At 34.8% G+C, this 15,237-nt stretch overlaps 1 protein-coding gene across 2 annotated transcripts in view; it reads right to left on the bottom strand.

Annotated features, from left to right (window-relative positions):
- Nucleotides 1–15,237, bottom strand: part of SEPTIN10 (septin 10) — a 59,593-nt gene that overhangs the window by 20,815 nt on the left and 23,541 nt on the right. For both annotated transcript variants that reach the window (XM_087863222.1, XM_045771623.2), the window contains exons 3-6: nucleotides 9,980–10,100; nucleotides 9,403–9,598; nucleotides 4,364–4,550; nucleotides 1,144–1,305 (exon numbers count right to left, since the gene is read on the bottom strand). In XM_087863222.1, coding sequence (XP_087719348.1) covers nucleotides 1,144–1,305; nucleotides 4,364–4,550; nucleotides 9,403–9,598; nucleotides 9,980–10,100 — 666 coding nt within the window. The remainder of the gene's footprint in view (nucleotides 1–1,143; nucleotides 1,306–4,363; nucleotides 4,551–9,402; nucleotides 9,599–9,979; nucleotides 10,101–15,237) is intronic.

Genomic DNA, 15,237 nt, shown 5'->3' with positions numbered 1-15,237 from the left:
TAAGTCCCAAACTAGTGCTAAAGATAGTAAATGTTACATAAACTTAGAGAGTGAGGGATCACTGTGAGCAGGAAGATACAACCCAAACCAGAGATGGATCAAGGAGAGTAAGAACTAACTTAGGTAAGGAGAAGATTTTGAACAAATACATAATAGCCAGACTTAGAGAACAGTGAGTAGACTGGTCTGTCTGAAGCTGAGAATTAATACAGCAGAAAAGTCTAATGTAAAAGTATTAAGTATTATGTTTAATATTTAATAATTGACACTCACATGTCTTAATTGTACCTTTCTGAAAAATTATTCCAAGTGGGCACAAAAAATAAAATTAGATCTAAAGACAATATAACACATAGGAATTGAGATCATTTCATTTATATTAGTCAGCTTTTTACATATTTAAAGTATCTTAACGAAAAATCAGAAAAGGAAAAGGAAAAATGGCATGAACACTTACTGAATGTCACTGTGTTAGGCAGTGAACAAAGACTATATCCTCACAACAACCCAACTGTAGGTATTAATCCAATTTTGTAGGTAAGTTAACAGTCTCAGGGAGGTTAATATCTCCCACAAGAACATATGGTTAAGTCAAAACCAATGACCCTTCAAAATATAACCAGATATTAAAGAAATTTAGTAGCCTGAAGAAAGTATCACAAAGAACTTAAACATCTTTAGTCATATTAAATGAAAAGTTATGTGAATGTTTAAAATGTACATGTGACACTGTAAGGGAGAATGAGCTTAAATGTCAGATTAGAAGATGTCTTTAAAGATTTTAAGATTCCAAAGCATTCCAAGGAAGAGTATAAAGACTTCACATGTTTTTTAAAAACAGGGTAAAAGGCATCGTTCTAAGCAATTAGTTAAGTATGGTGCTACAAAAGGAGTATCCCAGCCTCGACAATGTATCATTTTATTTAGGTGAAAGTAGAGGAAAGAAAATATGCTCAAAAATATATTCTCATATATTTTTGCCAACTCTAGAAAATAAAACATTTTCCTATCCTGAACTTTCTGAAAATTCACCTTGTGTGAAGTCTTTTTGGAAGACACAAGTAAAAGTGCATTAGTAGGAATGTCACTTATAAATTACTCTTTTCACATGTAAACAGAATTAACATTCAACTGGGAGCTTACATTCATTGAAGCATTGATTTTAGCAATAGTTTCATCGTCTGTTGGAAACTGATATATCTGGACACCATTGCTAACCAATTCACTCATGAGCTTGATCTTAAACTTCTGTAATTCAGCTTTAGAAATTGCATCTGCTTTGGCAATCACTGGTATAATGTTCACCTATGAACAATAAAGAAAAACAAAATCTCGTAACTGAGGATTTATTTTTTAATTCTGTAGTTTCTGTATTCAAAACCACTCAGTCTCTCACAAACCTCCTTAACCTAGATCAGGGGATGAACAAACTATGGTCCAGCTCATTGTCTGTTGATATAAATAAAGATTTACTAGAACACAGCCAGGCCCACTCTTTTACATATTATCCATAGCCACTTTCACTCTCCAATAGCAGAAATAAGTAGTTACCTCAGAGGCCATATGGCCTGTAAAGCCTAAAGTGTTTACTACCTGGTTCTTCACAGAAAAAGCTTGCCAACTCCTAACCTAGATAATCGCTGGCTGTCACTGTCACCATATTCCCCTACACAATCATTCCTACAGATGCTGACCTTAATAGTAACTGCTTTTAAAAAGCAGAGTTCTTATAAGATTAATCTTATATCTGAATTTAGGGTTATAAATCTTACATTTTCTTCTCTTTCTCCAAGTCTCTTATAATTCTATCACACACAATATGTAAGCAGGAAGCTGAGATCGCCTGCTTAATTCACTAGGTACTTTTTACTTCTTAATCATCTAAGCACTAAATAATCAGGGATTTAATTGATCCCTCGGCAAAACTATGAAGCAGGCAAGTTTCTCCTTCTGCCTCTCATTTCGGCAGATCCCCTCCCCAATGAATCCATCCAATTTACACCCTGTTGTGAGAGACTCCTACCTAGATGTTGAAGGAAGGCAATTTTATGAATACCAACTGAAAGTGTTCATGACATTCTCAGCCTCAAATCCTATCACTGGCCAGAGAGGAAAAAATCTGGGGTCATAAAAACTAACTTTGTAACCTTAGTCCCACAAAAGATTGACGTCTCCACAAATCTAGGGGTTTGCAGATTGTTTGTTTTTTGGTTATTTAGTCGGTTTTAGTGAAAAATTTCAGGCTAACTAGTATCAAGAGAGTGAGATAACAATGTAATTTTCAGAATGAAAAGTAAAAATCAATTCTATTCTTAAACTTCTTGCCCTTCTCCAATTTCACACTGACTTACTGTGTATATTCGATTTATTAGTCTTATAAATATGCTCCACAGGAGATAAAAGATTTTTCATCTACCCATGAAAACTTATCAGCAATAGTGGGTAAACAGCTTTCATGCTAAATTAGTTAAAGTACATAAAAAGTTGATGCCAAGTTCTTGGTTTCAATATTATATACTTAGATTGTCAGTAAACTATGCCAAGTTAATAACTTATAATTGCAACCACAGTAATAGCAAAAGCACGCTGTAGTGTGTCTGACATTAAGCTTTTGATTGTCAAGGTAATCATTTCAAAGATATCCATGTCGAATAAACATATTCACAGCTGTATGACACAGCTACTAGCAAAACTGAATAAGGCACAAAGCCACCCCCACCCATAACATTCCCCTTGTAAAAAACCTGGGTGACCCAGATAACTGACCAGTTGAGCATGCCCTAATCCCCCTCTTATGTTTTAAATTCAATAAATAACGAGTGAACTTATGAAACTCTAGACACCCAACCCTCAACCCTAATAAAGGCAGAGCCTAGGTTCACACTCAAGCTCACTGTGTGGCCCTCCAGCATGCTATCTACCCTCCAGGACCTATAAGCAATAGATCTTGTTCTTCTGTTCTTCAAAGTTCCCTGATGGTATCTGGCTGAAGTGCATCCTGAGATCATAGTTAAGAGCCACAAGGGCTGGCCCAGCCATGACACTGGGCCTGGGGAGGATGTCTGTGGGGTCTGCTATGAATAACACAGTTGGGGAAGTACCTCAGGCATTCCTAGCCAAGAATATCACTATAATTAGGCTGGGAGGGTACATCACAGACTGAAAGCTACACTGAAAGCTATACATATGTTTATTTGTATATTGGGGGGAGAGAAAAAGATGTTTCACACTGATGGTAACCTGTCACTGTTTGCATAAGGTAACTTTCATGTCAAACAGTGGAGTATTCTGCTTTTAGGAACAAAAGACAAGCTATTAATTTAATTAACACTCACATCTGCCCCCTGAGATAGGGTATTATTTTTCTTACTTTTTTATTTGAGATGTAAGGAAACTGAGGCTCAGGAGGCCATACAAACTTGTCAAAGAACACAAAGCTATTGAGTGACAGAGCCAGTATTTAAAACCAGCCTCCACTGACACCAAATTCCATGCTGTTTATACAGATTACATCATGTTGCTTCTGTCTAGCTAAGACAAACTCACACATGCTTGGTTTTATGTCGATTTTATGAGTTTCCATATAATCACACTCAAATATGAAAATACTGAATAAATGGTTATAACATCTGATCAGATGTAAACGTCATCACATTATTGCTAAAGCCAGGGGACTGTGCAACTAGCCAAAAGTCAATCAATCACAACTTCAGTGGCAGCTTTATGCTTTCCATTCTGATTTCTATATAGAAAGTAGTACTGGCCAGAATGTACTTTTTTTGAATCCTATCTCATAAAATCGTTAGCCAGGATAATGAAAGCTGCATTTCTCACACCATCAGAGGTTACGGGAAAGCTAGTTTTTTTAGTACAAGACAGTAGTCTTCAACCACCTTTTACACAAATTAAAAAAAAAAAAAGTAAGTTAATTTATAGATATTATTTTTTATAGCTCCCTGAATTTATATATCACTCCTTGGCTCAGAAATTCAAAAACAGGTTTTCTTGGTATGGCTCAAATTAAAACATAATTTATTATAACACATGATGAAACATTAGACCTTAATCTTTGTCAATGAACTTCTTCTCACTTAATAGCATCATAAAGTAAAATAATGTTAAATAAATTTTGGCATGCAATTTAATCACTAAAAAAAGGACTAAAATTTTATGTTAATTTATTTTCTTTGCAACTCATCTTCCAAACTGAATTTCTCTGGAAAATAACCTAAGATTGAAACTTATCAAATATTTTGAAAATGCAGAGAATAAAAGTTAAAATACACATACATATTATAAAGGTAACTTAATAGTTCAAACTAAATATTAATGCATGATAAATTGAGTCCTTTTCCAAGCCCACCTTGCTGTCAAGGCTCTTCATTGCTAAGAGATCCAGTGTCTTCAGAGAGTGACCTGTAGGGGAGATGAAGTAGAGGCACACGTGGATGCGAGAATCGTGGTAGGTAGAGAGAGCGCGCTTGATCTTCAGCTCCTCTTGCAGATAGGCCTCAAACTGCGCATCTATGTAGTCAACTATCGGTTGGTAGCTGAAAAAATAAATATTAAGGTACTTAATACAACATATTCATGCTACCTTAGTAAGATACTTAGTAAGTAATTCTAAGGTGTGAGATCTATATTTTTACCAATTAATGAATAGCTACTATCTTTGCTAAACAGAGAACTTTATAATAAAACAAATTGCACAGAATATGCACATATAAAGGTAGTACTTTAAAACCATCCGTACCACCTGTGCTTTAAACTGCTTTATAGAAACTGAATGAATGTACACGGACCCATTCTCACGTTCATTCATACACTGCACCCCTTTCTGATAAGGGTTCCCATATTTGCCAGACTGCTGAATGAGGCCAGGCACTTAACCATAACCAAACTGGACATATTATTTAACTGAGAAAAGGCGTGAGTATTAATAACTTAAAAGATGTTTAAATCAAATTCTATGACTTCTTGCTTCTTAAATTGGATTCATAAAGCATGAAAAACAGCAACAAAGGAAGAAAGGCGTACATCAAATGAAAGTAACTAGCGGTACAGGCATGATTTTATCTTTGTTTAATTATAAACAAAGGAAAGGCACACACACCCTATGCACTAAGTCCTTGCTTAGATCACTTCTCCTCCTGGCATGCCTTTTTCCCTCTAGCTATTTCATTCTATTCATCCTTCAAGACGCAAATCATATCACACTGCATGTGCAGGGGCATTCATCTTAGTTTTTGAATGTTCTACTTCATTCTGATATACTAAAAATTATCTACACAATTCAACTTTCTACTCTTAACTATTCTTATTAAATAAATCTGGCTTTCCAAGTGAAAATAATAGCAAATAGTTCCTCTGTCAAATTCCCTGGACACCTTTATAATTATCTTTGTAGCCCAAATGGAGCAGTACTTTGTGCAGCTGAGGTACTCAGTATATGTGCATAGAACTGATTCTTCCATAAAGTTGCCTGATCCTTCTAGTCGTTAAGGATCATCACCTCTTTTAATCTCATAGAATACCTTGTTCTTCCCAAGCAGATGGTAAACAATGTGAGGACAGAGACAGTATCTTATAATTCTATGTTCTCCACAACACCTAGCATATACTTTGAACATTCTCAGAGAGAGTATTAGGAACATGAGTGTTCACTATTAGGAACACTATCCTTGGGATACTCGTCTAAATGTGATCCAACATAATTCCCTCCCCAAAATAATAAAACAGTAAAACTTAATCTGTTAAGTACCTTTTTAACATTAAAAAATCTAAACAAGCATTTATTAATGACCTGAAAGAGATCAGTAACATGACCCATTTTATGACCTAACAGCCATAAACGGTCCCCTACCTGACTGTGCTGCATTACACTTGTCATAAATGAAGACCAAAACATTTTCTGCTAAATAAACAGCATACCATTAGGAGTTTTTCCAAAGTAATTTGCCCTAGGTTTCCATTTCTAATACACAGCATACTCAGTCTTCCAATGAAACAAAAGACAATGGCTTAAAATATAAAAATCACCTCCTTAAAAACCTCCAAATATTCATAAAGTGCTGAGGAATTAACCAGGTCACTGAAGAGAGAGTAAAGCCTGAGAGAGGTGAGCAGAGGACTAGAGGAGGGGTCAGTAAATGGGCCAAGTCCAGATGATGCCTGTATCACACAGCCCTGTTTACTGGTGTACGTATTGCCTCTCGCTTTGTGCTACAATGGCTGAGTTGAGTAGTTCGGACAGAGACCATTAAGTCCCGCAAAGTCTGAAATATTTACTATCTGTCACTTTACAGAGTTTACTAACCCTGCACTAAAAGCATCAGCACTAGTTTTGTCCTGAGGCCACTTGTCAATCTAGTTCTTGAGCTTCACTTCTGTAGGGCTTACCGGACAAGAAGGAAGGAATGAAAGCTCAGGGTCCGCACAGGTAGGAATCTATTAAGAGACTGCCTCCCCACATTGACTTGAGATCCTAAAAGCCACACCTTCAGGGTGAGAATGAACTAAAAATTAACCTACAATTTCTCCCCTTTCCCCAAGTTTCTGGAGGAAAGGTTGCCCTGGCACTAAATGAAGCAGGGAAAATAAAAGGAAAGGGGAAAAAAAGTCCTTGAAACTTGAAGCCACAGGGTCTGCTCTCACATATATCCACAGCCCAGGTTCACAGTGCCTCTTTGATGCTGAGAACCCGGAGCCATGAAATGAGTTTAAGGATCCTCAGAGGATTAAAGCCAACAGGGCCCTAACATAAGCATATCCAAATCTGTTCAAAGGAAGACAAGTTCATCTTGGACTTCAAAGTTATCTCTGCAAAAACTTTTTCAAAGACCATGAGAACTACAATAAAAAAATAACCAAGCATATAAGAAAAAAAAGGGCAGTGAATGAGAACCAAGAGAACCAAAGGAAAAAAAAAACAAGTACCAGTAAATAATTTATAATCTTAAGTGCATAAGGCTGAGAATCAATGAGAAATTAGAGCAAATTAGATCAAAACTCAAAGAAAGATAATGATAGGTGTAAGAGCAGAAATAAGTAGGAAAAAAACAATATAAAATTGAGAGGACCAATAATAAAGCCAAAATCTGAAAAAAACAAATAGACCAACAAAGCTTTGTTGAGATTGATCAAAGGGAAAAGAAAATAAACACAAATAACCAGATTCAGAAAAGGAAATGCAAATATCATCACAAATGCTGTAAACAATAAAAAGATATCAGGAATATGTTACCAAATATTTTAAGTAAATATCTTTGAAAATTTGGATGAAATGGACAGATTCTGGAACACTGTTATATTACAACTGTCTCAAGAAACTACTCTAAATTGGCCTATAATCATTAAAGAAAATTAGTTCGTAATTAAAAATCTCAGAAAACTCCAGACCGAGATGGTTTTATTAGTGAATTCCACCAATCACTTCAGGGAAAAATAACTCTAATTTTATACATAATATAAAAAGAATACAAAATGGTATTCAAGATTTCAAGGCTAATTTACCGATGAAAAATCAGTTACTGAAATTCACCTTGTTAAAGATTAAAGAAAATGTACAATCTTCTCTACAGAATACAAAAATAAAAATATCTGATAATATTTATTCATGATTAAAAAAAAAACTCTCACTGGTAATACAATGGAACTCCCTTATTCCAGCTTTAAAAAAAAAAGCAAGTAAGCATAATAAATGGTAAAAATAAAGCTTTCCCTTTGCATTAGGATGGCAAAGATAGCCCACTAATACCACTGACTATCCAACATAATACTGTAAAAAGTCCTACCCAGTGCAGTCAGGTTTTAAAAATGGAAGAAAGAAAAATTAAAACTGTCTTCAGCCATGATGAAGTAACCAGGAATGGATTTACTCTCCCACTCTGAACAGCTAGAAACTTGGAAAAATACACGAAAAAGGCTTTCAGACACTGGACAACAGGCAGTATTTCCCTTCTCAGAAGGGAAATAAAAAAGAAAAGCTTTATGATTCTCCCAGCTTACTGCCTGAAGACAAGTTTCCAGGACACAGCACAAGACAGCACAGAGCCTGGCGGACTCACCGAGTTGAGGAGACAGAAAAAGGAGTTCAGGGAGGCCAAGGCAACTAGAATCTGGAGGCAAGAACACTGAATAGAAGGCAGCAGCACCAACGGAAGTGCTAATGATCTAGACAGACAGCGGTTCCCTCCAGTCCATGGTGAAGCACTAATCTGCATATACCTATTTCCTATGTTATAATCATGGTGGTAGTTACAAGACTACGTATTTGTCAAAATTAACTGAATCGTACACTGAAAAAAACACTGCATTTATTTATTCTGTGTAAATTATACATCAATAAAACTTATTCAAAAAGAAACAAAAGAACTGAAAAAAATATTAATGTTATTATTCATAGGTTATACTATTATACACACATAGAAAATCTACACAAATTTAGAGATGAATTGTTGGAATTAATCAGAGAATTTACAAAAGTCACTGTATGCAAAATCAATTATATTTCTATACACCAAATAGAAAATGAAATATTTCTAAAAGATACCATCTATGACAGCATCAAATATGCCAAATAGCTAAGAATAAACTTAAGTAAAGCTGTATAAGATCTCTACATAGAAAACTATAAAGAAATTATGAAGATTTAAAGCAACATGTCACAGGCCTTTGACTCTACCACTAATCTGCTTCTTCCACAAAGTCCACGTAAATGTGCTGAAAGGCTAACACTAAGTCACACAAAGGGACTCAATTATGCAAACTTTAGGAAATTAGAAAATTACCTCCAACAATGAAAATATATGCACTTCAAAAAGGAAAAAGAACAAGTTATTGCTTAACCCCAACCTATTTCCCTGTTTCATATTTTAAATTTCACACATAATCTATAATCATCCTTTATAATACCATAGGAGAAAGAATGACATAATGTAAAATATAAATAACAATTTCACTATCAAACTTTTCCTGCAATGCTTAATAATGGACCTGGCTGATTTGCTTAGAATTGCACACACAGAAAAATTCATGCACCATGGATTTGGCCATTATATATTTGCCATTGAATGTCTTACGTTTTTCCCCTCAATAAGTCCTGCCTCAAAATTAGTACAAATCACTTATTATACACCAAACTGGCCTATGAGGAAATAATTAAAACAATTTTTGCCAAAGTACACATTTCAATAATGTGAGTCAAATTATGCTAAAAAAATTAAGACAACTGGATAGAAAAAAATATCAATTTGTTAAGAATAAAACAAATTGCTGATTTATTTTAAAAAATTAAATTCTGAGAGGAAAAGATATGAATTTCCATTGTAAAAAACCAAATCACGGCTCATGGGACAAGACAAGCGTCTTGAAATAAAACAATTACAACAAGAAAACGTGTACCTCTCTTCTTTGTTTATTTGGTCACCAAATCCTACTGTATTCACAATGGTCAATTTCAATCGAACATTACTTTCGTGGAGTTCATATGTCTGAGCTTCAAGTCTAACATGTGGGTAAAAATGTGAGGATCCATGGTCTTCAAAATTAGTATTAAACAATGTGTCAATCAGCGTTGATTTTCCAATTCCAGTCTCCCCTGAAAGAAACAAAGGTATATCTTCACAGGTGCAGAGGACAAATGAGAAAAAGAGAACTCTTAGACTGGTTTCAAGGAGCCCAAATATTTCAAACATTCCAAAGGCTGAGTTGTCTATGAAAGACATAACAAGTTAAGGCTGGTCCACTGAGTCATTAACAGAACATAAAAGTGAGTATATATGCTAAGTTACTCAGAACTCCGGAGAAAGCACTGAAATGTTTAAAGAACAAAAAAGTTTAAAGCAGTACAGCGAAGAAAAACAAAACTGATAGAATTTAAGTAACTGAAAAAATCTGCCATCATGATCTCAAATTAATCACATGAGCACCATACTGCTTCCAAGAGTGAAGAGAACACAAGGAAGAGTTTGGCACTTACCCACACAGAGAATATTAAAACAGAAGCCTTGCTGAATGGATCTATTGACCAGCTGATCAGGCAAACTCTCAAAACCAACATGGCCAGACATAGTTAAAGAACGAATATTTTCTTTTTTTTGCTGAAGGAAAACAAAGACAATGGCAATAATTTAAAACAATTTTAATTAACAATTAATTAAAATTGTTTTTAAATTAAATTAATTAAAATTGTTAATTAAAATTAATTAAAAACAAAAAACTTTTACTAAAATAGGATGTAGGCACATTTGAAAGGATAAATATAATTTACCAAAGAAACAAGATTTTATGATCATTAGATCTTCACCAAGATACAACTATATTAAGTAAATCTGTGAGAGACCTGTTTCCAAACCCTGAAAACACATACACATTTCTTATTCTCTTCACACAATGAGAGTCCAGCATTATTTATAACAAATACTTGATTTCCAAGAAATAGGAAAAAACTCATGTAAACTATGGCAGAGTCATTCACGAAATAGAATGTTTAAAGTTATTACATATGTTTATGGTAAGTATTTAGTAACTTAAATTTTACATTAAAAATTCACATGAAGGGGCGCCTGGGTGGCTTAGTCATTAAGCGTCTGCCTTCGGCTCAGGTCACGGTCCCAGCGTTCTGGCATCAAGCCCCGCATTGGGCTCCTGCTCAGCGAGAAGCCTGCTTCTCCCTCTCCCACTCCCCCTGCTTCTGTTCCCTCTCTCGCTGCCTCTCTCTCTGTCAAATAAATAAATAAAATCTTAAAAAAAAAAAAAAAAAAAACTTCACATGAAGAAAGTACAATACAAAATTACACAGTTTCAGCTCCCAGTAATGGCTAATAACACCTGCCACCTGCTAATAACAATTATAATCTATTCTTCCAAGTCAAAGGAGTGCAACCAAAGGCCAACAGACACTGGAGGGAATGAGACTCTTGGGAGTAGGAAACCATGTAAAGTGAGATGCACATTTTCTGGGTCTTTCCGAGGGCATACCCCAGTAACTGCTGCACAAAGAAGACAGACCTCAGGATGGAAGTGGTAGTCTCACTGGGTTGAGAAGTTGGAAATAAGGGCAGGTCGATCAGCTGAAAATTGAAGAAGAAAATTACAGAAAGGAGGAAGCCCAAAATCTGCAAGTGCACTCCCCTCAAATCTCTGGCTGACTGCTGAACTGTGTAAGTATAGGGGGAACACAAAGAGCCTTGCAAGGGGGGAATGGAAATTGGAAGGAGCTATGTAGAGTTTTCAAGAATGCCACCCTGGGGAGCTTGAATTTTAACTCTGTTAAGTTCAAGGGGCTCAATAAACATTTCAGGCTTTCCACTAAAAACCTATATGGACCACATTTTAGGAGTAAGGATCACACCCCAGGAATCAGAAATGTTCCCTAGTACACAACTAAAATAGACCTGCCCTAGCAAAGTGTATAACCAAGGCTCAACATGAACAATGCAACAGGCTAGTAATTTACTGCCTGCTAGAACCAAGGTCAACACTCTTCAGAAGAAGAAATCAGAATCTAGCACCCTACAATGTATTATCCACAACATCTACTATACAATAAAAAATTACTACAGAGAAAGAAGCAGAAAAATGTGATTCAAGGTGAGGGGAAAAGTCAACAGAAAGAGATCCACAAATGAACCACATATTGAATCTGCCGATAAGAACTTTAAAATACCTATGATAAATATGCTGAAGAAGAAAAAAATACACTTTTTCTACAGGAAAAGGAGATAGGTATAATAGGTGGCAAATTATAAGAGAGATATGAAAGCTCTCAACAACAAAAGAGAACAAATGGAATTCCTAGAAGGAAAAATGCAACATCTGAAATAAAAAACATATTGAAGAGAATTAACGGCAGATCAAACAATGGAAGGAAAGATTTGTTCAATAGTTGCATCCAAGTTAAATATCTTTATCAATCCAAGCTAAAAAATCTCTTTATAGAAAAGATAAAACTGTAATAGAGTCTAAAAAAACTGTGGGACAATATCGGATGGTCTTACATACCTGTAATTGGAATGCCATAAAGAAAAGATGGGGAGAGATTGGGAGAGGGAACGAAATATCCAAGTGACAGTGACCGAAAATTTTCCAATTTTCTAAACATGAACTAAGAGATCCAAGAATTTTAGCAAACTACAAACAGGAAAAATCCAGAGAAACACACAACTAGGCACATTAGAGCAAAATGTTTCAAAACAAAGATAAAGAAAAACTTTACAACCAACCAAACGTGGGGAGGCATATTACACACAAGTGAAACATATAAAATGACTACAGGTTTCTCATAAACAATAATGCAAGGCAAAGCATAAGACAACAAAACAACATTAATAAAATGCCAAAAGAAAAAAAAATGACAACCTAGAATTCTATAGCCAATGAAAATATCATTTACAAATGAAAGCCAAAGGAAGACATCTTCAGACAAAAGAAAAAAAAACTGAGAAAATTCACTAAGAGCAGACCTACACTATAAGAAATATTAAAGATTATTATAAATAATATATTTAATTATAAATTTTATATAATTAAATATATATAATATATATTATATATAAAAAATATTTATATAATTATAAATTTATATAATTATAAATATTATATTATTATAAATATTAAAAGAGAAAGGAAAATGACATCAGATCTACAAAAAGAAATGAAAATTGCCAAAGGGTGTAGAAATGTGGATAACTGTTAAGAGAATTTCTTTGTTACTTTTAATTTCTTGAAAATATGACTGTTTAAAGCAACAACAACAATGTATCGCAGAATTGGTAATCACGGAGAAGTAGAATGTATGATAGTGACAGCACAACAGATGGGAGCGGGAACGGAGAGCTACTGTTGTAAGGTTTCTATATTATACATGAAGTATTATAATATTGTTTGAAAATATGTGTGATAAATTAACGCCTACACCAATTACTATTTTAAAAAAATAAAAGACCAAAGAGGTATAGTCAATAAGTCAACAGTAAAGATGAAATGCAATCATAAAAATATTAATCCAAAAGGCACAAAAAAAGAAAAACGAAAGAACAAATGGGACAAAGTAAATAGCAGCAAATCTGGCAGACTTAAACCTAGCCAGATCTATAATGAAATTATATGTAAAATGGTCTAAACCAGTGATATCCAACATAACTTCCTACGATGGTGGAAGTGTTCTATATCTGAGCTGTGCAACAGGAACCCACTAGCCAGCTACATGCAGATACTGAGCACTTCAAATGTGACTAATGCAACTGAGGAATCGATTTTTAAATTTTATTTAACTGATTTAAATTTAAATAGCCACATGTGGCTAGGGGCTACCATACTGGACAATGAATGTCTAAACATTTCATTTAAAAGAAGGAAATCGTCAGATTGGATAAAAGAGCAAGACTCAACTCTATGCTGTCAATATAGTAACTGACAATCTGGTTGTAAAATCTATATGGAAATGTAGGCAATAAAGAACAACTACAACAATTATGCAAAAGAACAAAGTTGAAGGACTTAAACTACCTAATCATAAAGCTACAAATCACCAGAAGTGCGGTGTTGTGACAATCTAATTATTTATCTATCTGTCTGCTTCATCAAAATTAAAAACTTGTGATCAAGGAATATGTAAATCACAGACTGAAAGAAAATACTATATATTTGACATATATACATGACAAAGCACTTATATTCGGAATACATGAATTCAAATGATTTAATAACAATTCATTTTTTAAACAAATGGGTAAAGACTCGGATAGAACTTCACAGGTAAGAAAATAGCCAATGAGCAAAAGAAAGTGCGCTCAACAGTTATCAGGGAAATGTGAATTAAAACTGTAGTAAGATATCACTGAACACCAACAAAATGGCTAAAATTTAAAAGGCTGATAATGTCAAGTATTAGAGATTATAAAGTGGAACTCTGATAAATTTGCTGGTGTGAAAGCAAGATGATACAGACACTTTGGGTAACAGGTGGGAAGTTTCTTATAAAGTTAAATACACGTTACTATACAACCAAAAAACTCTACCTGTAGGTACCCAATATAAATAAAAATACGCATGAATGTTCTTGGCAGCTTTAGTCCAAATAATCAAAAACTAGAAACAACACAAATATCCAACAATTGGTCAATGGAGAAATAAAATGTAGTGCATCCATACAACGGAATACTAAACTACTGATATATGCCACCGTATGGATAAGTCTCAAAAACTAAGTGATTTATTTACTGTGATTTGACTAAAAAAATAAAAGCTTATTTTTTCATATATTCTCACATATATGAATATGGATAAAAATCTTTCAAAGGGTAGTGATAGAGTATCGAGAGTGGTTATTACTAGGGAATGGACGTGGAGGTTGAGGGAGTGGTCTGGGAGGCAGAGGTGAGAAGATTCACTTTTTACTGTATATGGTGGGTAAAATTCTAACATGGACCCCAAGATTCATGGCCCCTGGTGTACCCACACCTTCTATTTTTTTTTTTTTTTGATCAAACACTCATCTAGGTGCTACTATGAAGGGATTTTGTAGATGTAATTAAGGTCAGAAATCAATTAATCTGAGAAAGGGAGATTATCCTGGGTGGGCCTGACCTAATCAGGCGAGCCCTTAAAAAGACTGTGAGCTTCCAGGTGAAAGAGATTTGAAACCTGAAGGGGATTTGATATTTGGGTTCGCCCTTCTTGTATGGATGACAGAGAGCTATATGGCAAGGACATAAGAATGTTCTCTACGAACTGATAGCAACCAGCCACAAGAAACTGAATCCTGCCAACAGCCTGAAAGAATTTGGAAGAGGAGCCTCAGATAAGAACCCAGCCAGCCAACATCCCGAGTGAGACCCTGAGCAGAGAAGCCAGCTGTGCTGGCCTGGCTTTCTAACCTACAATGAGCTAATAAATAGGTGTTATTTTAAGAAGCTAAATTCATGGCAATTTGTTACGGGGCAACAGTTTGTTCTCTTTTCTACCCTTTGAATCTCTTTTAGTCACGTAAGTATGTTGTCTTTATTATTAAGAAAGAGAAAGAAGAAACACTATGCTTCCCAGTCACGAAAGTATTCAAGAACATTAGAGTAATATGTGTTAGAGTTTCTACCTGATAAGCACATGCTCATCAGATAAAAGTGGAACTATATGACCTATAGAATCCCTTCTAGTTCTAAAGCTATAAGATTTTAGGGTCATGTTAAAAGAAGCTTTTCAAAAATGTGGTAGTGGTCACCATAATTTAATGAAGAA

The sequence above is a fragment of the Ursus americanus genome, chromosome 7 (assembly GCF_024610735.1).
Source record: "Ursus americanus isolate L20-20 chromosome 7, mUrsAme1.1.p, whole genome shotgun sequence".
Taxonomy (NCBI): domain Eukaryota; kingdom Metazoa; phylum Chordata; class Mammalia; order Carnivora; family Ursidae; genus Ursus; species Ursus americanus.
Note: the sequence above shows the minus strand (reverse complement) of the source record. Positions and strands in the feature narration are given on the sequence as shown.